Source organism: Rissa tridactyla, chromosome Z (assembly GCF_028500815.1).
Source record: "Rissa tridactyla isolate bRisTri1 chromosome Z, bRisTri1.patW.cur.20221130, whole genome shotgun sequence".
Lineage (NCBI taxonomy): Eukaryota > Metazoa > Chordata > Aves > Charadriiformes > Laridae > Rissa > Rissa tridactyla.
Window position 1 is genome coordinate 51,709,501 of NC_071497.1, and position 26,316 is coordinate 51,735,816.

The 26,316-nt window shown below is 39.3% G+C and overlaps 1 protein-coding gene across 2 annotated transcripts in view; it reads left to right on the forward strand.

Moving 5' to 3' along the window:
- The window catches only part of BNC2 (basonuclin 2), a 336,762-nt gene extending 313,137 nt beyond the window's left edge, over positions 1–23,625 (forward strand). For both annotated transcript variants that reach the window (XM_054185907.1, XM_054185908.1), the window contains exon 6: positions 18,410–23,625. In XM_054185907.1, the coding sequence (XP_054041882.1) occupies positions 18,410–19,070 (661 nt within the window). In that variant the 3' untranslated portion in view covers positions 19,071–23,625. The remainder of the gene's footprint in view (positions 1–18,409) is intronic.
- Positions 23,626–26,316: the final 2,691 nt, after the last annotated feature.

Genomic DNA, 26,316 nt, shown 5'->3' on the forward strand with positions numbered 1-26,316 from the left:
AAAATGGGCTTTGCAAGGGCGGAGTTGTGATACAAACTGCTAGTTACCAGAGGCAGCAGATCGTGTTAGGAGCAAATGCAGTGCTGCTTTGACTGAAGGAGGGTATTTTATCCATGTCGCAGCTGCAGTGCTCTGCTGTGGAATGCATCCTGTAGCAATTCGTGTTAAGGGTTGACTAAATCCAGCTTCACCATTCCTACATCATTTGTGCCAAGGTCAACTCCTGTGTAAATATCCTTCTGCCAGAAAGGTTGGAATATCTTCTGAGATCTTTGACTAAACACTGCTATTCTTTATAAATTAGGGTCAAGGTAACCAGAAGATTCAGGAGTCCCACCTCACACATGTTGTTTCAACGCAGGGCAGAGGAAAGCAAAGCGTGACTGTCAATGACCCAGTAATTCTGTTGTCCCTTCTAAAAATTAGACACTACTCCTTTTGAATAGTCAAGCTCCACTGAGCCTAGATTTTTTAAAAGGGCCTTTTCTCATCACCTTCTGAGCTGCAAGTAACATCACTCATCAAATCAACCTTATACATACCTATATCTTTGATCTTCTCCCCAAACAGAGAAGTCTTTCTGTCTTCCGTTTCCTGGAAACACTACGCTTGTGAAAACCATGTTTTCGTCTATTCTTCACCAGCCACTCCCTGAATTACCTGTTCATCCATTTCTGTTCCTGTATTTACTTCAGGTGTCCTTTCTTCTAAAGGCAAAATGTTCAGGTTACATCTTGTTGCAAGAAGCCAATGGAGAGTAAATAGGAAAAGAGACCATATTGAAAATTATGTCAGTGGTCAGAAGCAATGCCACAAACCTCCTTTTCAATAGAAAGACATCTTTTCCAAATAATTTTTTTGATGGGAAAGAGAGAAAAGGGAAGAAGATAAGTTCCTGTGAGAACTGTACACTTGAATGGAAAGAGTTGTCCTTGTAAAGTGAATTATCTCTGGGCTCTGTGAGTAAGGAGAAAGGGCCTGTGGCCCCAGTGGTTAGATTCCTTTGGGGTCAGCTTCCCAGCCTCATCTGGGAGTCCTGCCATAGTAGATACTGACTTTGCCTTACAAAGACACAGGAGTGGTTGGTCCTTGAATCCGGCACAGAGGTACAGCTGCTCAGAGAATCATCCTGAGCTGTGGATGAGATAAGGATGGCAGGAGAGAATAGTTGTTTCCTGTCCAAAGAGGACAGCAATGACAAAGTTTCATCTAATAGTCTGTGTTGGAGAGCACATGCAGAGGTGAAGGTCTGGAAGGTGAATCTGAGAGCACCTGGGCTCATTTCTGGCTCTCACCTTTAAGAGCCAAGAAATTTGTGGTCAAAAACACTGATGAGACAGGAGGCGGCTGGACCTTCTGGCTTCAGTAAGTCTTGTTGAGAAGCTACTGTCAGATCTTAAGGAGAAATACAGCCATCTACTTTGTCAGCCTTAGTGCATGCCAGATCCCCATTTCAGCCCAGTACTAGCATTATTAAAATATGTGTTTCTTAAGGTAGGACACAGCATTAGTAACAATATGTTACCACGTTTTCCTTGTCTCTCAATGTATGCAAAATAAATTAATTCTCAGTGTACCTGTTCAGAGGAACAAAGCAAGAACTTTTCACTTTGTCTTTCTGCTACTAAAGTAGGACTATTAATTACTCAGGTTTGTCTTTAAATTTTCTCACAAAGTGAGTGTGTTTGTGTATGTGTTCCACAGGATGGGAGAGGTGATTGAGCCCCATGAATTAATTTAAAAACAAAATAATATCTGTTCAGGGTGACTTATAAATAAATATGAGGCAACTATTGGTGCCAAGTGTGATCATGCCACTTGATTGCTAGTTAAATCAGTCCAGATTTAAACATGTAAACTCCTTGATTTGTATGGAGTAAGACATCTGTAGGTGGTTTATTAAAACCTGCTGATGTCTCCAGAACTAAATTTGTGCGGATATAGGCCTCTGGGTAGTTGTATTGAAAAAGCAGAGACATACTTTTTGTCTGGTTACCTGACTTCCAGCCCTGTACAGGTGTGCTTGAATAAATTAACATCAGTTACCTATGATGAGCCACTGCATACATTATCGAGGGAGGTGAAGATGTGAGAAAGCTGCTACCTGCCTCCTGTTATCACCTCCTTGACACAACAGCACCAATTTTTTCATCATCCTACTATGCTTGGAATCTTCTACAGATAACGTTTTAGAGTATTATTTTCTATAAATGCATTCAATTTTAGGAACAGATAGCTCCAAGAAATATAATATTTCACACCAGTCCACGATAACTATTACTGTATCTCCCCTAATATAGTTAGCTGTCCTACACAGCTTGAATTTCCTCCAATAAGAACAGTGGAATCAGGTTTTAAGACATTAGGTGTTTGATGAACCGTTTGTCAAGAGACAAAAGGGCTATTTTGTACATTTTTTTAAATATAAACATATGTACACCTATACTACTGTTTCTGGACATGATGCAATTCATGAAGAGACTAGCTGCATATCCAATACAATTGTATGAACCATTAGGTTTTGCCTTGCAGAGTCACTAAAAATGACACAATGTGTGTCATTGCTAATGTTCACGTAACTCTTCCTTACCCAAGAGAACTTGGATCATAAAGAAACATTTTGTGCCAAACCTCTTCCATGAGTAGTCACGTTGAACACAGACTGCCTGCCACATTGCATACTCACCAACGTGAACAAGAGAAGCAGAATTAAAACTAGAGTGCATAGAACTAGTTTCTACATAAGATCTCTTTTAAATTTAATTTAAAATAAAAGAAATTAATTAAAACAAGCCCTAAAGAGGCTACCTATGTGAGTAAGGATTGCAGGATCAGTTCTGGCATGGAGGGAAGTCTATTCCAACTACACATATTCATCTGTTTTGGGTTTGAGTTGGAGGTGGTGGTTGTTTTTTAAAATGATCTGCTGCCTTTGTTATCTTGTTCTCTTTTGGTACACAAAATGGTATCACTTTGAGAGTGAGAGTACAGTTTCTTGTGCAGTGCAAGAAGTCTCATTTTTGTGTGAACTTGCAAAATAAGTCAAGGAATTTTCAGTGACCAAAAAGTTTATTTTAATAAACTGCTACACCAGGATTAAGATAGTTGGTAAGCATAAGTAAAGCATTGAAAATACTAGCCAAAAGCAAAACATGCATTGAGCAACATTTTGTACTGGTATGCATTGTGAAAAATAGTGTAAATGTTTAAATTGGTTTGTCGAAGTTTCCTGCACAGGTTCTGTGTGTTTTGTGTTTGGTGAAAGAGAATATTTGGGAAGACAGGACTAGGAGCATGAATGCTTATTCATAATTTCCTGCTTGCCCCTAGGTTCCTAGGAAATAACTGGAAGAACCAAAACTCTTCTCCAGGGAGTGGGAGAAAATTGAGTGTTTTCCACTTATCTGAGTAAACGTAAAGCTGTTCCCCATATACAGAGACGTCCCATCTTCCCCAGAGTCTTTTGGAAGTGGGGTAAACAGAACATCTACCTACCTACCTTCCTGCAGAGAAAGGCTCTAGCTGTTCTTTTAAACTTAAGAGCAGAAGACTTTAAGATTTCTGCTACAGTGGAGGAAGCTGTACTTTACAGATACAAGATAGCACCAGGGCACTACTCCCAAAAGCCTGGATGCGTGAAAACGGAACAGGACACTGTAACCCGAGTGATGTAGTGCTCTCGGGTGGAGGAGTCTGGGGAGACATAATGAAAGGGGGAGGGAGACAAATCTGTGTCAGGAATACCTGTGTGTTTGCAGCCCTTTGGTGTTACAGCTCTCAATGAAGGTGAGAGACACTAAGTAGGCAGGTAAATGCCATCATACGCACATACATGATACATTCATCAGCTGTGTTTGTCTGTCTGAAAAGAGAAACTGTCACCTGAAAAGGCAAACTTTACATCTTATGGCCTAACCAAAGATTACTTGTAGGTAAGGCCATTTTTTCTCCCTTAATGATGATGATCCCCCTAGATTTGAGCCATTTCATTCATTAGAATCTGAACCGAGTGACTGTGCTGGGGCATAGGCTAATTCAGACTAAGTTTGCCTGAAAGTAAGAAAACGTGTGAGGCAAGTCATAGAAATGACCTAGAAAAAAGGATAATGCAGAAGGGGATAATATTACCAGGTGTAGATGACTCCAAATAGCTACACCACTGTTTCGGAGGATCATGTGCCAACTTCGTCAGTATAGATATACTGAGGTAGACAGAGGTAGACATGGTCCACAGTTGGCCTAATCCCAAAGATACAGTCATTCCTAAGGTTTGTGGAGGCACGGGGTAATTTTTGAAGTAGAATTATGTAGCAGGCAAACAGTGTAGTAAAACAAAGCTCATTTGGGTTCCTATTCCATTGCTTTTTGACAAGATAGGTCTTGGCTAGTGGACCCAGATAGTTTGGTTAAGAATTACAGGGAGCCATTTGCTGTAGCCACTGATGTCTGAGGCACTGGCCTGAAGGTGGGTTTGCAGCAAACAGGTGGGAAGGGGGTGTTTCTTAGTGAAAAGGTGTTACTCAAAAATACTGGGCAATTTATGGGCCATGGGGAAAAGAAAACCCAGAATCCAGCCTGTCTAAATCTGGGGCACCTTTTCATGGTTATGCAAGTTGCGGGTGGTGAGCAAATATGACAGGCAGTAATAGCAACTTCTACTTAGAGCCTGTAATTGCAGGAGTATGCTGTGCAGTTAGAAACAGTTAAGGGGAAAGATAACTGGGCTGCTGAGTACTTGTCTAAGGGCGATCCTGAAGGAAGAGATGCAGAGTTACCAATGAGAGTTAATACTCGGCAGTGTGAAGGAGAGTCTGTATAGGCACTGCAAGTGCACTGCAAGGCCCTGCGCACGGCTTTGCACTACCCCTAAATCCTGACCTGCAGGACTCACAGTCTTCTGTCCTTTGCCTTCAGGCAAGGTGGCCAGCTGTGCCACACATCATGTACCAGTATTCGTGATACTATGCTGTAGGTAATACACTACAGAGCACTCATTCACATCAAGCAGGTACACGAAAACGTTCCCAATGGCACTAGTGATACCTCAGATGGTCTGTTGGGATCTGAGGTAACACAGGAATATCTCAGGTGTAATACCACTTATGGCTCTGCCCATGTTGACCTTCTAATGGCAAACACTGGATATTTCCTGACAGAAGTTTTGAGCCCACCACTTCTAAAGAAAATCTAAGGCTTTTAGTAGTGCTTCCTACTTCCCAGCAACATCTTTTAAATGAGCAGTTTGCCCTGTGCTAAGCAAGTTTTTCTTTTTTTTTTTCTTTTAATTAAGAGCTCATTTCACATTTAAGCTTGCCCTAAAAAGCATTACTTAAAAAGATCTGTCTAAGAAATAATTTAACATTTTTGCCATAAGGCACCTGCAAGCTTCATATAAATGGACCTGGAAGAGAAATGAAAGAGTTTTAGATCTGCCAAAAATGTACACTGTCATAAAAAAGAAAGGATTGCAGGACTTTGTTGGCATTGTGTATAAATGTAAAGTGGTTCATTTTGTATGGGGGAGAAGTGGGGGGACAGAAAGAAAGGATGTGATTTGCTGTCACTTTGGTTTTGCCTTTTTTTTTTTGAAGAGAAAGGGGGAAAAAAAAGCCCTAAGCTGCATGTCCATGTCATATATGAGTCTGAAACATAAGCTGTAAATTTTAAGTTTTATAAGTTGTTATTTCCAGTGTTAGTGATTTTGATTCTAGTGCTTTACAAACTTTATTGCTTATTTTATTAACTAGGGAAAAGTGTTGCCCGCTTCCAGTTCAATACATTTTTTTCCTTTCTCTCTCTTCCTCGCTCTCTCTCCCTCTCTCTCTCCTTTTCTTTGTTATGCCAAAATAAAAAAGCAATTACACTTCAGCCACTTACAACTGAAAATACAAACGGGACACAGTTAATTTTGCTGCCCATAAATCTTACATTGTATTTTTGTGTCTAACGCACAAAAACGTGGAAATAAAAATAGCCCAAACATTTATATATGCGTGTGTGTGTGTCTGTGGATGCATGTACTGAAAGAAAGACCTATGTATAACTTTGTTGGTAGATAAAGATCTAAAAATACAATGGATAGAAATACTTGGATTCCCCCTTAGAAAAGGTAAATGAGCCCTTGTTTCAAGAAGAAGATGCGGGCAGATGATACACTATGCAGGACTGAGAATCAAGATTTCATGAGCGGAGGAGGGAGGCCCTGGCAGGAAGGATAGCAGATCCTGCGCTGGACGGCTCTCAGGTCTGATAGCCAGATAGCGGAGCAGCACTAATTCTGCAGCCTTTTTAGTCTGTTCTGTCACAGAAGGGGCACTGCTGGGTCAGTCAGCTCACTAGTAATTGTGTTTTACAGACTTCTAAAGCAATTGGCTCAGTCAGTCCCAATTCAATAAAAGTGGAGAGTGAGAGTGAGAGCACTTTTGTTCTATTTTTTACTTGAAATTATTTCATTCAGCAGTCTGTCTTTTTTATTACCAGTATTTGACATTAGCACTCCAAGCTATATTAGCATCCATTTCAGCAGTTCAGTAATGGTATTAAAAAAACACTTAACTTCAACGGTGAATGGTTGTATGACAGTACCATAAAAATCCACATTAAAAAAAAACTTATGTATTTGTCCCTGCAAATTATTTTTCACTTGTTTAACCACTTCAAAACTACACTCTCTTGACTGGTGTTTGCAAGAGCTCTAGCAGCAGGGAAGGCTTGTAAAGGAGCTGAGAAGCTACTGCAGCAACAACAGCATAAAGGGAAAAATGAAGACATTTAAAGATGAAGAAAAATGTAATAGGAACATGCAAGCGTAGAAACATGCACAAGACAGACCTCTCATTTTGGGTGGGTGCCTGTCATTCATCAACTGAAGTAAGATTTTAAACCCAAATCACTCAAGGTAAAATCTTTGGCATCTTCCACTTTTCTGGGATTTAATTTTGAACCCAGCACTCTCCAAGCTTGGGACGACAGCCTAACTATCTTGGCACTGCAGCACACTCATAAATGACTGCATTAGGTTCTAAATTTTGATTAAACATTCTGTAATTAATCAATGGTAGACATGAAGCAGTTGGCAAGGTCCAGAGCTGCAAAATGTTTAAGACATAAAACATTACAAAGTAATTAGAATGTGCTCCTTCAAGAGAAGGATTGCCTTCAATAAAGAGGTAAATGATAGCATCATGTTTATTGTGGACGTAGGCAGCCAGTGCAATATGATAAACTGCAGGAGATACACATATCAGTAATCATCCACATTATTAGTGTCATTAATCATAATTCTAAAAATATGACAGCAGCAGCCAACTTTTTGACCAATTTTGCCTCTGCCTGTTGGCCGTTATAACTTCACTAATAGACTGCAGAGCTCCTGTGCGTGGCAGTTTGCATTGAGAATAGAAGGTTAATTATATTTGAGCTGCTGATTCCTTCTCTCCTCGGAAAAGACTGAGCACTTTGACAATCCCAGGAGCTCACTGCTGTTAAACCAGTAAAAGTACTTTATTGAAATTTTCTTTGTTGGTCAGGAATGAGTAGATGTTTCAAATGAGATATAAGCGCCAGGCTGGGACGGCCGCTAATGTTTCTTCCAAAATAATCCTTGGACAGCAAGCTGAACTCATACTTCCCTTAGATATCTTTGCACAGTCTCTTGTGGATGGGTAAAAAGTTGAGAATTTAATAACCACTGACAATAGTATGTATGGAAGAATCTCGGAGGATGGAAATTACTGAGGAGTTGGGGCGTCAGTGAAGGGAGGTTATAGGATAATCAGCTATCAGTTGACCTGAAAGGGGTACTTATTTAGTAATGTAAAATTACTAATAGAGGAACCCTGTTGAAGTGCCACATTATATTTGGTTTTATAGTTCCTCTGGTATTATATAAATAAAAACAACATTTTTAGACAAACAAAGCAGCAGGAATGAAAATTACCATTGTGTTGCGACCAAAATAAATGGTTTACATACTTGCTGTGGAACCTGAAATCATACAAAACTATCCCTGGATCTGAGGGTATATTATGAATTTGAACTTACAATGCAATCAGTAAAGAGTCTATGAACCTTCTAAGCAAATCATGAAATAATGTGTTGCTGTGCATCAATATCTGGGAGAAAAGAATTGGTTTCAAAGCAGAATTGGGGGAAGCTTGCTGTTCTGACGGAGTTTTATCTTTTATGCATTTACTGAAACTTGAAACTCGGTAAAATTCATGAGTGGGATGCTGAACTGAAGGGACTGTTTGCATAAAATCTTGCAAACATCACATTTTACATGGCTGTTGTTACAGTAAAATAATATGAAGGATGAAAACTTCTGACTACAAAACTTGGATCATATATCATTTAGATGATTTAGGTTTGAAAATAAATGTTAATTCATGCAGTTTGCCAACAGATTCTACCTGGATGTTGACTTCGTAAGGGGAAATACACCTTGTGTGAAGGACGAGCAAAATGCTTCAACACACAGGAGATGAGGACCTAATGCATGACTGCTGTGCAGGGCCTTGTGTGAATTGCCCGCACAGGGATAGATTTTTCCGTAGAGCATGTGTAGATTGTAGGAACAGTTTATGGCAGTTGGACTGATTGTCAATGGTGCTGAGCATCTGTAATATCCATTGAAGGACTTTGTCATACAATGATGACCTTCTTGTGCGTGTAACACTACTACACTGAGTTAGTTCACTTAGGAAATATTCCATCAGATAAATCTTTTTATTCTAAACTTTCTCAACCAGTCCGGATATTAGACAAGAGTGCTGGCTATTTTGTAATGAGTCTGTTTTGCTTCCAGGCAGCTAGTAAAGTGAGAGGTTGAAGTGTTGCAACACAATTTTGATCGTTTCTGAGTAACTTTGGCAAGTACGCCAGTGGTTGTGCTTTTTGTTTGTAATATCTTTTGATCTTTAATGGACAACAATAGTAATATATTAAGAGTGCGACATGACCTCGATGCTTCTGAGCACACACAGCTGTTCTGAAAGTGTAATTCTGTTCACACCATAAGGACCGTCTCACTAAACACCTCAACAGGTATGTACTGAATTATTGGGCCTTTCAAGAATCCTGAACCTGTCAGATTTTACATTAAAAATTATTTGGTAGCAAACATTGCCATCAGATATCAGCTCCACATTTAACCTGAGTATTTGCTCACACACTCGGCTCTCCTGCCTCCCCAAATGCCATCTCAGTATTAACATTTTTTATGCATTCCATGGCGATGACAAATTGTTTTCTGAGTCTAACTGTGGATTAAGTATGCAAAAGGCATGTTTGCCACTGCCAACAAACCAATAATTCTCACTAACATCTTCAGAGTTACAACATTTATAAAGTTGCAAAGTGGAGTAAACAAACCATCTGTTTGGCTTTACCATATATGTCATGCTCTCTTATTAGCATATTACGATTCATTTAGTAAACAAATTCGGTGATTTCGTTCGTGTCAAAGTTAGAGGGAGCTTGAAGATGATTAACATTCCTGGGACAGGCACATTAATACATTGCTTCCTCTGCAAAGTTAAATGGCTTCTCAGGAGAATCACCCCTTGTTGACAAGATGAGACTGTCAATTTTGTTTGCCTGCCACATTAGGGGCCGTAAGGGGATGGGAAGCTCTGAGAAAGAGGAGCAGTGTAGGCAGCATAATTCACTGCGAATTGAAAAAAGAAGTCTAATTCTGATAAATGGTCGACCCCAATACATCCTACCTGTTATTACAACAGACGTGCCGTATCTGTGCAGTAAATTAGTTAAACCCCTAAAGAGTTTGATGGGAGCTTATCTTCAAGTGAATAATTTGAGTGTAGAGGGAGCTGTCTCCGTGACCAGTGTGAGTGATTTGTTTCATATTGAAAGGGATTGAAATGACTGGGCTCCACATCTTTAATTTGCAAGAACTTGCTTGTCCTTTATTTCCTGCATTTAATAAGCACTGTTTTTTTACTTTTTTTAATAGGTGCTGAACTGTATTTTACCTTTTGGATTTTCTTCCTATGAAAGGTTAATATTTTTCAGATTCTATGCAATTTAAAGCCTCAAGAACTGATGTTAATACCCAAACTGTTCATGTAAAAATGCCATGGTTTCATTGGGTAGTATAGTATTTTGTCTTCCCTCATTGTTCTGAAGTCTAGCCCCTATTCCTACATTTCCCCTTACATGTAGAGGCAAACTAAACATGATCAGACACATGGAAGCGCTAGCGCACAGACTGAAACCTTGGCCCCATTCAGATAAATGTGAATTTTATAATTTAGGTCAGATCAGGATTTCAAACCTTTATTAGCTTCGCTTAGATTTATGGATATTTTTTTTACTTGACAAAAAAACCCCAACAACCTCTATCAAAGACTGCTGAGAGAGTGGCAAAATTAGAACAGTAACAGAGAAAACAATTTCTTTAACATTTTACATTACTAATTAAATTCCAGGAACTGTTTTATTGTTGATTCTCTTAGTAAATGGGGAAAATGATTGCTGCTTCCTTCTTGAAGACATATCAGAATTAAGGCCATATCTCTTCTCATAAATATGTACATTGTTATATTTAGCCAGAGTCTTACTTTCTGGTTCTTTGATTTTAGCTGCATGAAACTCAGCACTTTCAGTCTGCAAAGATTCTAAGAAAGCATAAGACCCCAGGTTTACTTTCTGTTATGTTCACATATTCTGAGCCTTTCTGTGAGTTTCAGACTTAAATAAGCGGGAAAGGAATATGAAATCAAGGCAAAGCTGCAATACTTTGCCATATTAGCAAATTGCATTAGGAATTAAAATCATGTGAGATTTTTAAACAAAACCATAAATCTTAATTGACAGCCTTTGAGGTGAATAGAAACAAAGAGACTTTGCTTTAACATTTCATTATAGGTAAAAACGTAGGCTGCATACTGAGCTGAAGATAGGTGTGGAAAAAGTCTCATGGAAGGAATAATGAAAGTTTTATTGTTTATGATATTTCAAACCAGATTGACAGAGTTTAGTATTAACCTAAGTATAGCAGGAGGATAACTTCTATGGGGCCTGTACAACTGGAGCGGTTACTTCCATATCTAACGTTTTAATAAGAGGTTTGCCAATCTGTACGTAAACCTCTGGAAAAGTGTGTCCTGGCCTTCCATTTTGTAACAGAACCTTCTTCTAACTGCTGAAGATTATGTGGTTTCAGGTTTTGTAACCCAATATTAGCTTCTGTCTTCTTTAAAAAAAACCTAAAGATCGAGTATTACTTGGAAAGAACAGAATTTAATAGAAAAGAATTTAATGTTGACTTTTAATGCATTAAGTCTCCAAATATAATTTTATTGTATTACTTAATGCTGGGATCACTTATTGTATCTTATAGCAAAGCTGCCCAAAGACTGGTGGTCCCCTGCTGTGACCTCCTGTCTGTGTCTTCTTTGTTGTATTAGCATGATAGGACTAGGTGTTATTACTTTGGCAAATCATGTATTTGTGAGAAGATGCATTTTCAGAACACTTGAAGTACAGGAGATTGGGATATTGTTTTATTTGGAAACACAGGAAGAAAGGATGTGGTAGGATACAGCTGGAAATGTTGAAATTATTCATTTCAGAATTTTAATGAACGATACAGTGTGCTTTGATGTTTGAGTGAGATTTTCATCAGGGAACTTTGTCACTTACAGTCAGCCAAGGAGGAGCAAGGGGACAATAGCTAGGACATTTAACTGTTGGTTTGGCCTTTCTGTCTCACTGTGTCAGGGACTGGAAAACGGTTTTCCATAGTCCCTAATTGACTGCCCTAACAGTTATGCAGCTGTATCATTCTCATTCTTTTTCTCTCATCCCCTTAATATTTAAGTGTAATCATATTTTTGTCTTACTAAAAAATTAAGAAAATAATGCATTATGTTTCATTTTCAATAACCTACCCTGCCTCGACCTGTGAACAACACATTCAACCCAATTTCTCATGCAGTTTGTTTTGTGCTCTGTATAACACTTGAATTTAAATAGTGTACTCTTTATCATCCAAATTCCCTAACTCTGCTGTGTGCATCAAAGATGAGGTTTGTCCTAGTGCAGATAGGACTGCAGCCATGGGTGCATCCAAAGTTGGCCTTGAGTCATGAATATAATTCATACCAACTTCTACACCAGGCCAAATTCTACTCTCTGATAAATTCCTCCACACTCACTTCAAAAAGAAATAAAAAGACTGACTAAATAAAAATAAACTAAAATAAAGCGGCCTTTACATTTTTCTTTCCAACAAATGGATAGTAAATTAACAAAATCAGATTCATTGACAAGTGTAGAAAGAAACTGCTGAAGAGAACCTGGTCTGGATTTATGAGCTGTGTAAATGGCATGTACGTTTAATTGACCATATTTCCTAGGCTTATAATACCCTTTCTTCTGTTGATGCATAGTGCATCTCTTACTAGAGGAGCTCGCTAGTAGTAGGTGGGGTGGAACTGACAATGAATTCTAATTATGGAAGAATACTTCCGTGAACTTCACAGGGAAGGAAAATACTACCACCAGTGGGATCGTGCCGACAGTCAGAGAGCTGCTATAGTTGCTGTAGCACTCTGTATTGTGCTGCTACTGAAGCTCCTGTCTGAAAGGGCAGTGGCGAACCGGGAGGTGAGATACCCTTGCCACTTCGCCACAACCACAGATTTCATGTGTATCATCATTATCATTATCATCCCTATAGCGGCACTGATCCATTCTTAAGATCATCGAATTCAGAAAGCTGAATTCATTCTGGTGAGAATGAATTTTTCCCATTTTCTGGTGAGAATGAACTTTTGCCCACCATATGTCAAATTCATGAATAGTAACGTGAAAGAAGAATGCTAATTATGTGGAAAAATTGGGCATTCTGGGCTTCCTAAAATAAACCAGACTTCGCTAAAACTCCTTGCCACAAGAAGCTACATCTCAAAACATACTCTCCTCATTTTTAAGGGTACATGACACCTAGTAGAGAGCTAAACAGATGTTTGGACATTCTTTGGCACACATAGTATTTTAAATTCTCAGGACTACCCCTCTTCACCATCCCTTGTTGCCTAGGATGGGGTAGATTTGGAGCTGAGTGATGTACGCCTTTAGTTAAGCTCTTTTGACCTCATATTCCTGCCTGGAAGACTTCATTCACCAGCTGTCTTTACGCAACATTTCCATTGCCAGGATCAAATCTCGTTTTGGTAGTTGATGGACAAATAAGCAGTCCAAGAAGTCCAAAGTCATTCAAAGCAATTTATAAGGTCAAATATTTTGTTTTCTATACACGTGTATGCCTATGCCATTCATTTAGGTTCTTCAAGTTTTTTTCCCTGTGGATACAGCAGAAACTACAGGGCAAAAGACAACAGAGATGGCCTTAAATTAGCTAGCTCAGGTATGAGGAATAATGGAGCCATGGCAAGCTGAAGCTCAGCTGATGTTGGCGTATCTTACTCCATGATTTTCCGCCTGTTTGATAGCAGTGTTCATGCACTGGCATAAATCACTCTGCCCAAGCTGTGCCTCACCTTACTCGGGGAACATTGTTTACACGTACCTGGGAGCAGTATTCAGAAGAGGAAGGGGTAGCGGCATCATAAGTCATATCAGGGAACAGAACAGCTGAAGCAAGAAACTGCAGAAGTCATGGGGAGGAGCAGGTGAACAGATGACAAGGTGGCTAACATTGGCTGAAGGCTGGTACAGGACTTGCTAAGATTTGGGAGTGACAAAGCAGGGGAGAAGGAGTTGGATTAAGATGGAATACTTCAATTTGGTATGTAAAAGGGGGTCTAGGAACTACTGGAGCACTTTAGGATGGCTGAGTTTCACAAGAAAAAAAAAAGCAAGGAAGATCAGTATTGGATGAGAGAGGCAAAGAAATAGTTAAAGTTATCAAGACAAAAGATAGTATGGGTTTGGCCAATATTTGTAATGCTACTTTCTTGTTCTCACTTCTCTCTGACTGCTGTTTGCAGCTACTGTGTCAGAGTACAGGTTGTCGGTCACATACTCTTCTGCCTTTTCACCTGAATAATAGTCTTCATAGCTTCATGGCATATGAAAGCATAGCTTTCATTTCTGCCCCTAAACTCAACCCTATTCTATTTGGCCATTGCCAGTGCTTGTCTTTCCCCAGAACATCTCCCTTTTTAAACTTCCTGGTCTGTACCACTTCTCTTTCTATTCTGCCTTTACCCAGACTCTTCTTTCTTAATTCCATTTTTTTTGCTTATGGATCCGTTATTTGTAGCCATCCTTACCTACGTGGTCATGTTCCTTCTACACAGAAGTCCCTTTTCAGCTTTTCCCAAAAGAGCTTTGGGACGGCTGCTGTCAGCCCTGAGAAACGCCTCCTTTATGCAGGGCGGTGTTCAAGCAGCACCCTGCACGGGGTGCTCCATCTGTGCCTCAGGGTGCAGTGCTACATTCAGTTGTCCAGCAGACGGGAAAGGGGTGCAGGGTCAGGCTCCAAGCACTCTCCACTGGTGTGTCTATGAAAACATACTTTCCCTTCCCTCTTATCCCAGAGGTCGTTCAGCTACTGGAAATGTGCGTTGCTAGTACCGACAGCACACAGTATTCTTAATTCTGACAAGGTTTTAGCCTCTGTGACTTTGGTTTTGTCATGAGATTTCAAAACTTCAGTGTCCAAATAAATGAACTTTTTCTCACAAGTCGTTCCTCTCGTACCTAACAGACTGTTTTTGCATATGATATTTAGGGAGACTATTAAACACAAGTGAAATAGATTAAGAAATGAATGTAAAAGAATCAATTCTTTTGAACTGTGGTTGCATAATGGAAATCGACTGCTATGAATGAACCTATGTTCAGAAGTTATGAACAGCAGAGCTAATGCACTGCCATGAGTTCATCTTTATTATTGCATTACACCTGAATCAATTGATAAAGTAGCTTTTTTTTAAGGCTAGGAATGGCACTTAATTGAATAAAAGTCAATGTAATTATATTAGGAGAATCCAACAGTACTGCTGACAGCGGAAAAGGGACACTACTGAGCAGAGTGCCAGAACTTGTCCACACATTTCTGCACATCGTTTCCCTGACAGATATTATGGGCTGGTACATACTTTAACTAGATTACCGATTGCCACTGCTGTAAGTGAGAATTGAATAAGGGAGGCATCTCTCCTTATCAGAGCATCAGCAGGGTTTGCAACCTTACGCTGGTCTTTCTCAGAATGGCCTCTGTCCATCCGGGGCTCAGTGGCCCCTCTTTACCGTGGTAATTTATTCTTATCTCTTCATTCAGTGAATGCTGAAGTTATTTTCACTGCATGCCTGGCTGCTTTTTTTCTCAGCAGCAAACCAAGGAAATATGAAGCGCAAATGCGTGGAAACAACAGTTACAGGCATCCTGACCAGTTTCTACACTGCAGGAAATTCCCGTACCAGGGGAATGAGGAGGAGAGAGGGGGAGAAATCGTAAGAAGTAAACACATGAGCGCTTTATGAGTAGATCGCAGTTAGCGTTACGATGATAAGCACAAATGTACTTTTATGGTCATGTAATAACAGTGGTCAGTGTGGACAGGCCTTCACAGTAAGCGTTTCCTGTGCTGCACTTAGCAACTTTATGTGGAGTTGTACACCATCGGACACCAGGAAGGCAAGGGACTGTCAGGACTACTGCTTATCATTCATGTATGTGCACGCTGCATGCATCTGTTCAGAACTCATTTGTGGATGATAATGGGGATGCTGTGAATATGCTTTGATTAATTTGCTTTATGTTTTTCATATTGTGTGGTTGAGTCAGTATCCATCAGAACAATACTGTAAGTGAGATTACAGCTGACAAAAAACAGTTTCACAGTCAGGACTTTTTTTTAAAGTCGATTTTGTTGGTTTCAGATATTATTTTCTTTTTTCTTTTTTTTTTTTTCTTTTTAAAAACCAGATATGTCTGGATTGGAATGTGAATTTGTTCTCTCTCTCTCTCTCTCCTCCCCCCCCCCTTTCTTTCTCTTTTCTCCTCTCTTCTCTCTCTCTCTCTCTTTTGTGATCTCAATTTAGCAAAAGATTAGAAAGCTGATCTTATCACAAGGTAAGCTCAGCCTTCCTAAGTGCAGTGTGGGGATATGCATAATTACACTTCTGCGCCTCAAAAAAGCAATGGTGCTATACTTGCCTGTGTGAAAGGAGTATTTCCCATGTGGGAGAAAAACAAGGAATACTCTCCACTTTTTTCCGCCCTTGACCATACCTCTCGACTGTCACTCATTAGAAGAGAAATTTTCTGTTCTAGACCCCCCCCTTACTGGAATAATTGCATCCCGAGCGGACACAGTTCAATTAAACTACAGTTCAGTATCAGTTTTGTGTCAGAGAACAGTTACCTGCATTTGCAGGTAAGTGGGACAGATCGTTTCTATTGCTGTTTTCTGTATTTATTCCCATAAGTTGTGTGCAACAGATAGCTGAATCACAGAGAAAGTGATAGAAAATTACAGAAATCAGCTCCACATCAATTTAATTTCCCTACATTTGCATTTTCGTTGTTTATCTGCATTGTATTGCTGTACCATGTTTGGGACTTCAGCTGGTTGAGAGGTATGTTTCAAAGGGTTTTTTAAAACAAAAGCTTGCAATAAGGAAATATTGCTAATAGCTATTGTTCCCTTTCTCCCTTTTTTGTTACTGTAGGACCTAAATGTCTGTAAAAAATTTGATCATTGTTATGTCTTCCCATGCTGATTTAATACCTAGTGCTTTTTTGCAAATTAGAGTATTCCTTTGTTAAAATTCTCTCTTTCTCTCTCTCTCCCCCCCGCCCCCCCCCTCCCCTTCCCCCTCCTTCTTTCTTTTCCCTCCTACATTTGGGCTCTGATCTGCAATTTATAATGGGCAGACAGACTGGTGAGTCTGCATGTTGTAAATTGTGGGTTTGGGTCCTTAGCTTGCAAAGAATGTTACGCAGTAGAACTTCGCTAATTCTTTTTTTACTGACTCGAAAATCCAGTCACCCTCCAAAGAAACTGAATAAATATTTGTTGTTTCCTCAGCGATGGTGCACATTCTGAATACTGAACCCTAAAGTTTTCTAGCACTGAAAACTTTATACTGATTTATTATTAAGCACTTCAACAAAACAAGCATGTTCTGTGGTCAGAGGTCTTTGATGTCTGTCATGTTTGTTGGTTACATTGTTAATTCAGAAAATGCAGTTTTTCAAAGAGGGTTTCCTGACACTGCTGCAAATCAGTGATGTTCTACTGCAATGGATGAATAAAGCCAATGTCAAAAGTGGAGAGTAGAATGCAGTATTTAAAATAATAGGCTGTTTTACACAGTTACTAACCCAAAGGCTTACATTGTTTGCAAATGTAGAGCTTTATTTCTTGAGAACAAAGGCCCAGACCCCTGTAAAACACTTGAGAATATTTTAACTTGTGGCTTTTGGGACATAGTCCAAAGACCGCTGACATCAGCGACAGCTTTTCCAGTGTCTCTTAGGCACCACAGTGACTTCAGCACATACCTAAGCCAAAGCCCATATTTAAGTGTTTTGATCGATTTGGGGCAAAATTCTCATTGCCGTTAGTAGGGTTTTTTTACTGGAAATTACACTGCTTGGGTCAGTCAGCACTGTATCAGAGACAGTACTGGGAAGAATACAGGAAGGAGTGGTAGTGCCCTCCCAGAAGGATGGAACCAGTGAATCTTTGGCTAAGATGTCCAGAAACTTAAATGTAGATTTCAGAGACTTGTTCTCTTAAACCCTCCAAGTCTTCTCCATCTTGGTTTGGCCCGATTCTGAATCCCTTTATACCAGAATTAAATTACCAGAATCTGGACCTCTGACTATGTATCATTCAGTTACCTTTATTTTTTTCTCCTCCTATATTTCACTTACACGGTTATGGGAGTACGTGTATATATATATATACACATTATATATTTATATGTATGTTTGTATAAATATATAAGGATATGGATCTACAGATAGACCTAGATACAAACACACACAGATATTCCATATATTAATAATATTTTCTCTTGAAGCAAGGCTTTTAGGAAAGCCAGCAGGGACTCAGGAACCAAGAAGAGCATTTTGCATTTTCTGTTAGTGCAATTTATTATTTTGTAAATATCAAATATAAGGGCTGTAGCCGCTGCTGGGGACTAAATTTGAGGAGCAGTAGCTGAAAAGAAAAACAGTATGGGAGGGGGTGGGGGGTGGGTGTAATTTGCTTGTTTTGGTTTGGTTTTGTGTTGCAATTTGTTCACTTGTAGGAAGACTGAATTTTCCAAGAAGCTTGGATAGGGGATATTTCTATGATAAATTATTGATAAATCAGAATTTGGATTTGGTGCTTGATGACTTTATGTTTAATCAAAAATACTGTACATTTTTCCTTTTTTCCCTTCCCTCTTCCTTTCCCAGACACAGTGCTAACATAAACCTGCACCGTAAACTGTTGACCAAAGAACTGGATGACATGGGCCTGGACACCTCACAGCCTTCTCTTAGTAAGGACCTCCGCGACGAATTTTTGGTGAAGATATATGGCGCTCAGCATCAGATGGGGCTCGACATAAGGGAAGACACCTCCTCGCCTGCTGGTACTGAGGATTCCCATATGAATGGGTACGGCAGGGGCATGTCGGAAGACTATATGGTCCTAGACCTGAGCACCACCTCCAGCATCCAGTCCAGCAGCAGTATCCATTCCTCAAGAGAATCTGATGCAGGAAGCGATGAGGGCATTCTCCTGGATGACGTCGATGGGGCAAGTGACAGCGGGGAATCTGCCCACAAAGCAGATGCCCCTGCCTTAGCTGTAGGTATGGGCACTGATGTCCCAGGATCCCTCATGTTCAACAGTGTTTCGGTGAGCAACGGTGGGATAATGTGTAACATTTGCCACAAAATGTACAGCAACAAGGGAACCCTCAGAGTGCACTATAAAACAGTGCACTTGCGAGAGATGCACAAATGCAAAGTCCCTGGGTGCAACATGATGTTCTCCTCTGTCCGTAGCCGAAACCGGCACAGTCAGAACCCCAATCTGCATAAAAACATTCCCTTCACTTCAGTAGATTAGTTCAAGGATGGACACAGCATAATGCCAGCTCTCAGAGAGGGCCCACCACATCTGAACTGCCATATACAGTCTCCCTTTATATATATATATATATATATATATAAAAATATACATATATATATAATCTTTTTCTTTTCTTTTTTAACAAAAGAAAGAAACACCAGGTGCTTTTTCCCCTTTGTTGGTTGTTGGTTTATTTTTTTTCCTTTGTTTTTTTTTGGATAGAAACAAAAAAGTGGGATGTTTAATTTGGGGGGAGAGACCCTTCATAAAAAAGCAAGCAAAAACAAAAAACAAACCCACAGAAAACTTGCAGTTGTCCCTAGTTCTGTTAGAATGTTCTTGGTCATCTCCAAAGAGACAATTTGTTCTACCCATGACTTTTGCCTGAAAAAAAGAACAAAAAAACAACAAAAAAATTGCAAACAAACAAAAAGAGAGAAAAAAAAATCTACTTAGTTGTCTTTGTGTCTTCTAAGCATTGGGGATAACGTTCTACTAAGCATGGCTGTTACACTTGTATATATATATTGAGCCTTGACAGGCCTATGATGTAAAACAATTGTATTGATGGTGGTTTAACTCTTATTTTTTTGCTTAATTTTTACAGTTACATTCAGCTGTTAGATAAGCAGGAAAAATAGTTTGCTGGCTAGTTCTATCCATTTATGTTAGCTTTAATGCACATTTTTAAAAGAACCACGGTCTTGTTTTAACTACCTGCTAGATATAAGTAATACAGAGGTGCTGGCATGCTTTACAGTACCTGATCTGATACAGTTTTTTTGTCTTGTACTATTACATAAATCCAGTCATGCACTTTTTCGTACACTACAAGGGGATGTGTAATAATATCCATGCTTTTTTTTTCTTAAACTATTGCCATATTTTCAGTAAGTGTCTTTAAAAAATACACTTAGATAAAAGTGGTCTGGTCAGTATGAGGGCATGAATGCCAAACAAAGAGTATTAGTGTTTAGTGTTAATACAAAAGTGCCAACTTTGCACACGTTTTGAAAAAAGAAAATGTAGTTATTCACCATAACCACAGTTGTAGATTTTGGACTACAGAAAAAAATACTGGGGAGGGAAAAGGGGTAAAGTGAAATACAGAATTCTTGGTGCTTTTTTTAAGTGCCAATTATTACTAGAAACAATAGTGCATCCTTATTCCTTATATACTACATTACATAAAAGAAAAAAAAACAGAATTGTGTCATGTGAATCAGTGGAAACTTTTTTTTTGTCAAACATGCATAATATTTGGGGATATAAATGCTGATACTACTTGTCACAGAACAAAGATGAATATAATTTTGTGTGCTTCTTACTATGGCCTGGATTTTTTGTGGTGTTTTAAAAAAAAAAAAAAAAGAACAGGGAAATAATGTTAACTATGTTGTTCTGTAAAGTTGTCTTTTTTGCAATGGAAAGTGCTGTAGTATGATTAAGGCATGTTTTATAGAAGCAATCAAAAGAAATTAATGGCAGAAGCACTTAGTAGCTCTGAAAACATATGCTGGACTTTTTATTGGGTAACTTTCCCTTTGGATAAAATTAGATGCCAGAAAAAAAGGACTAGTTGTGTTAATGTTTTGTGTTTCACCCACATGGTTTGCCAGAAAATAATGAAAGTCCAAGAACGATACTGAGCAAGCGAGTGAGCAAGAACAGAAGAGGGAAAAGGAGCAAGCAGTTGAGAAAGGCAGAGAGAAAGAGAGGCTGTCCTATGAATCTTTTTTGTTTCCGGTATTTACACATGTTGCTTGAGCTGGTAAACCACACTGGCAGCCTGAGTTACCACAACATACTGACTGAGTGATGGTATTTACTTAAGCTCAGTCTACAGCCAAAACCATTAGGGTTTGTGTTGTACACTCTTTTCTTCACAAAAACAATAACAAAAGCAAAACCAACCAAACAAACAAACAAAAGAAAACCCAAGGGATATTTCAGCGTACAATAAAATATTCCTTCAGTGAGAATGTGTTCCTTTTCTGTATTTACTGATCCAGAACATTATTCTTCGTAGCCAAGAGTCAGAAATGCTCCATTGTTTCAGCTTGTCATTGTTTTGATTTGCTGTGCATTTTGATTATTCTTACCTTTATGTCCACTTGAGTACTTAACTTCTGCTATGTTTTCAAGAGGAAACTCTTAATATGGATTTCCTCTTTTTTAGTACTCTTTATGCATTTCAGTATTCTTGTTTCCAAAAGTAGGAATCAATAGCTAATAAATCAGTATTTCCAGTTGTAGAAAATAAAAGAAAAATCTTTCTAAATGAATTGTCACTACGTTCCTGTGGGTTACAAGCCTCTGATCGTTTTTTGATTCTGTACACTGATGAAGCCCTGAAAACATTTGTGGATCCCACAGAAACTGTAAGGAAAATTTACCTTCTGGTTTAACGAAAAGAAACTATAGCAAAAAGCTAATCAGTTTCACTGGCTTTCTTTCATCTTTTTTTATTTTTCCTCAAAGTCTTAACTACTTTGCCTTGTTAAATTGAGTGGAGAGATCTGCATCGCTTTGTTTTATGTTGTGCAAGCTCAGTGTGTTTGTGAGAGAGGGAAATTAGAACAGTAAAGGTGCATTCTTCTAAAACGCATGGACCTTTGTAGTGTTATCTGTACTGCACTCCCATCCCTCCTCCCAAGCTATTAGGAACAAGCAAGATGGAAAGTCAAAAAAACAAAACAACAAAAATTGAATGATATCTACAGTAAGAAAACCCCACTGTTTTGTAGTATGTATGGTATAAATAAATATAATTTTTAATGAAAAACACATTTAAGCTATATAAATAATTCCGAACTAAATGAATCACTGTTCTGCATTCTCATTTCACTCTGTTTCTATTAGAGGTCAAATGATTTTGGTAAACTTGTTTGGAAACTTAAACATCATCAGTAGATAAATTCAGCAGAATTACACAGAAAAAAATAATATCTGTTTATTACACAAAATGAAACAGGACAGTCTAAAAAGTAAAGAAGCTGGGATAAACCTACAAAAACTGTTATAAGCTCTGCAGTCCTGCTTTTATGGCATCCTAAACTCCATTCAGATTCTGCTTAAGCCATGTAGGAGATACCATCTCCGTCTTGTGGACAGAATATTACTCACTGTTATTTCTAGGTGAATCAATTGGTTACTTCAGTGCTAGTGATGCTAATGTCAGAACAGTCTTTGTTTTAGAAGAGCACGTACACTTACATTGAATTGAACGGCATTTCCCTCATTCCTACTTTACCATGCATCTGTATGACAATCTGTATTTATCAGAATTGTTCCTGTGGTGGAATTTGTACCATCTGAAGTTATCTGAAAAATACTTTAAAAGGCTATGTGGTAAAAGTTTGATTTTACTGACAAAAAATAGCATTTCTGGTTGATCTCGGCAGCAACCCAGACTGCAATAAGATTAATGGCTGAACATCTCATGTGTCCAGCAAAGGGCATGGCTGTAATGGTGTGATGATAAGATAAGTGTTGTGCAGTTGCTTATGCCATAAACCTGTGGCTATCCCTTCAGTTTCCAAACCTGTCAGTCTACATCTTTTTACAAGAATTAGACCAACTGTGAGGAAGAGACTCTTCATTTTACATGGAGTTTGTTCCTTCTTGTCTGGTTCATATAGCTATTGCGGTCACTCTTTCAATATTGTTTCACTGTTTTGTTTATTCAAGGTAGTTGTATTTTTCTGTAAATATCAAAAAGACTTTGTCTACTTTTAGGAAATAACTTTTCATACTGAACATCCTTTAGAAACAGAACTTCTTGTCTGGAGGTTGTTAAGCATTTTTCTTTGTTCTGGAGGCGAGGCATCAGAAAAGCATGTGATACTGGCTAATCACTAGTTATCTTTTGAAAACCTGGATGAAACAATTTGGAAGGAAAACAGCAGAGTCAAAGCACAAGAATGGGAACGAGAATTAACCACAGGTGGCCCCGTCTCTACTGTTTAGTCTTGGACAGATCACATCACTTACCCCTTTGTGTTTCAATCTGTTAAAATATGGCTAATACTAATATGATCTTCCCCATAAGGGTGCTCCTGTGAGGACTAAATAGCTGGTGTTAGTAAAGAGCTAATTTAAGTTCATAAATATTTTTGCACACCTTACAATATTTAGTCAATTTTCCTGAGCTATATCTCAACCAGGTACATTTTGTTAAGGCAGAGATTTTAACTTTGCCTCTTAAAATGCAGCTGGCTCCATGGTGACACTGTAGTTGGGCACACAAAGTATAAGCACTCTGTCACTAAGTCGCAACTCCGTTTGTCAAATTATGGAAGGTATAGATTAAAAAGCCTAATAGCACATACACACTGCTCTTAAAGATCTCTCAAAGGCTTTTGATGAATGAGATAATAAAATTTGTATGTTTCCTAGGGATCTGTGTATAATTTACACAACAGAAATTGTGCACCATATTTGCTGTGAGTAAACTTCAGTGTTCAGTGTATTACCTTCCTTCCTTCCTTCCTTCCTTCCTTCCTTCCTTCCTTCCTTCCTTCCTTCCTTCCTTCCTTCCTTCCTTCCTTCCTTCCTCCCTTCCTTCCTTCCTCCCTTCCTCCCTTCCTCCCTTCCTCCCTTCCTCCCTTCCTTCCTTCCTTCCTTCCTTCCTTCCTTCCTTCCTTCCTTCCTTCCTTCCTCCCTTCCTCCCTTCCGCCCTTCCCTCCTTCCGCCCTTCCCTCCTTCCGCCCTTCCTTCCTTCCTCTGCTCTCCTCTCCTCTCCCGCTCCCTCTCCTGCTCCCTCTCCTGCTCCCTCTTCCTCTTCCTCCCTTCCTCCCTGCTTCCTTCCCTCTTTCCCTCCTTCCCTCCCTCCCTCTCTCCCTCCCTTCCTTACATTATGGAAATGAAAGTGTACTTCCTCTGCCTGTTCCAGAAGTTTATAAATTTTCCATCACCTATGTTCTTCCTATTCCATCCCCAAAAAAGGAACTGTTTAGGAAAAAAAGTAGAGTCAGCTTCTAAACAGTAAAGTCACTGCCATGGGGGGTCGGCACCTCTGTTGATCCGGTCCAGTACAGCTAACAGGAAGTGAGGCTGCAGGTATCCACGTCAGTTTTCCCTGAGTTTTAGTGTTCTTAATTAACACAGTTAAGGATCTAGCATAGGTAATTATTAGGGGTAGGAATGTGCCTAAGCAACAAGACAAAGAGCTGTGTGGGTACCTGGAGAGCTCAGAAACGTAATGTCAAGGTCTGATCTGCTCCAAAGATAGGAACTATTTACAAGACCAGAGATCTAGTTCCAAAAATTTCTCCTTCAAAGTGTATGATATTTTAAAATCAAACTGCTTGGTTTGGACCCATTTTTCACAGGGTCGTTAGGGATGTCAGCTGCCATCAGAAAACAGGACATCTTTTCAGAAATGTATTTGTACTGAAATTCTGCAGGACATTTTCACAGCATCATTGGTGGCACGGGAAGGAGTAAGGGAGGCAAAGTGTTTGCTTTAGGAGCATACACATGCTCCTTTAAATCTTTTGTGCCAGTTATGTGAACGGAACTATTATTCCTTCTTCTGTCCCCAGAATGTTTTTGTCACTTTTCTCTTCGGGTTGTGTTAAGAGAATGACTCTTTTTTATTTCAAAAGGGAAGCAAAGGTGTCTGTACTAAGGGCAAGGAGGCAGCAGGAGTTCCCTGTGGGGAAAAGGTGAGTGGCAGACACATGATGGCAGCTGGTATATGTCAGTTCCTTCTTAGGTGGTTTTTTTTTTCCCTTATGTCACTACTTTGCTGCTATAGTAACTCAACAAAACAGTGACTGTAGCGCTACTTTGCTAGATAAGCATCAGCATATCCTGCTGTCGCCACATGATGAGTTGGGCTTTCTTTTCCCCTCCTGTAGGGACATAAAAGGAACTCTTTTCCATACCCATTTTTACATTATGAACAGTGCAGCATCATATGATGGACTGAACCTTTCACCCATATGTTTGCCCAAGTACATGTCTGTTCCAGTCCCATGGTTTCTGTCTCTTCTTGCCAAGCAGCATTATCACTGCCTTTAAAATGGCCTGTAACAGGGTGAAGCAGCAACTTTTTTACATAAATAATATTATCTTGAGTCTGTAGTTAACCAGTCTTATGTGGCTTGTTTTCTCTGGTCAAGTCGTGATGTTGAATGACAGCTTTGATTTTTTGATCAAGATGTTGATCATGTATATCCCAATACTGTTGCTCTTGTGTTTGGCACTGGCACTGAAAGGAAAACAGTTCTGGACCACCAAAGGGTTAAAAAATGGACGTGTTTTTGACAAGTCCTCTGACTTTTGCCAGTATTATTGTTCATTATGATGACACTGTATTTTTTTTAAATAGCAGCTGTAGTTGTCATAAAACTATTTTCCCATTCCTCTTCTTTAAAGTGTGATGTTGTAAATTCATGTGACCTTTCCTGCAAAGAATAAATATTTCTTTTTTTATATAAGATCTCAAGACAAGGCTTGGTTTGTAACAAATAGTGGCCCATTACAAAGCAGGAAAAAAAACTGAGCTGAGCAGAAAGAAGCTTCAGTTCAATTTCACCTCATATCTTTCTAATAACTTACTTGTCACTTTATTACCTTCCAGTAATGTGAATGCTGCTGACAAGACTGTCACACTAACAGCAGACAACACCCTCTCTTCCTTAGCCCCAGCTCTCCTGGCTACTTATTGCACTGGCCCTGAAGGGACACAAACTAATAGTGTGCTTTCAAGTTCAGCACTTGGCCATCAAATATAAAAGGATGCGTAATTGCCTGTTTATCCCCTGTGAAGGGGAAATTGAGTATAAGAACCAGGCTTTCCTTCCCCGTTCCTTGACACACACACACACGCATGCACACACACATCTGCAGTGAGTGAAGGGAAGTCCCATCTGGAGTGCTTCGATTTGTCTTTGGGAAGCCCAAGGCTGCCACTGGCTGCTCTATCGAGCTATCAGGCAGACAGTAACAAGATGGCTTCTTAACAAAAGGTCAGCTGAGAAATACTGTCTGTGACGGCACTTTTGTCTGCTTATGTAGCAACTAATTGCTTTGTATTGGCATAAGCCATACTGTGCCTGCTGGAAATAGTCGTGTGAATTTGCTGCATAGGTATGGTGGCAAACAGGTTATGCAATCTTCTTTTTCTGGTTTAGCCCATCCCTTGGCAAATTTCAGAGCAATGCCATCCTCTCAGGTTCCTATGGGGAATGCCAATTCCAGATATCTTTTCTGCCGTGATAGGAACATCTCCTGC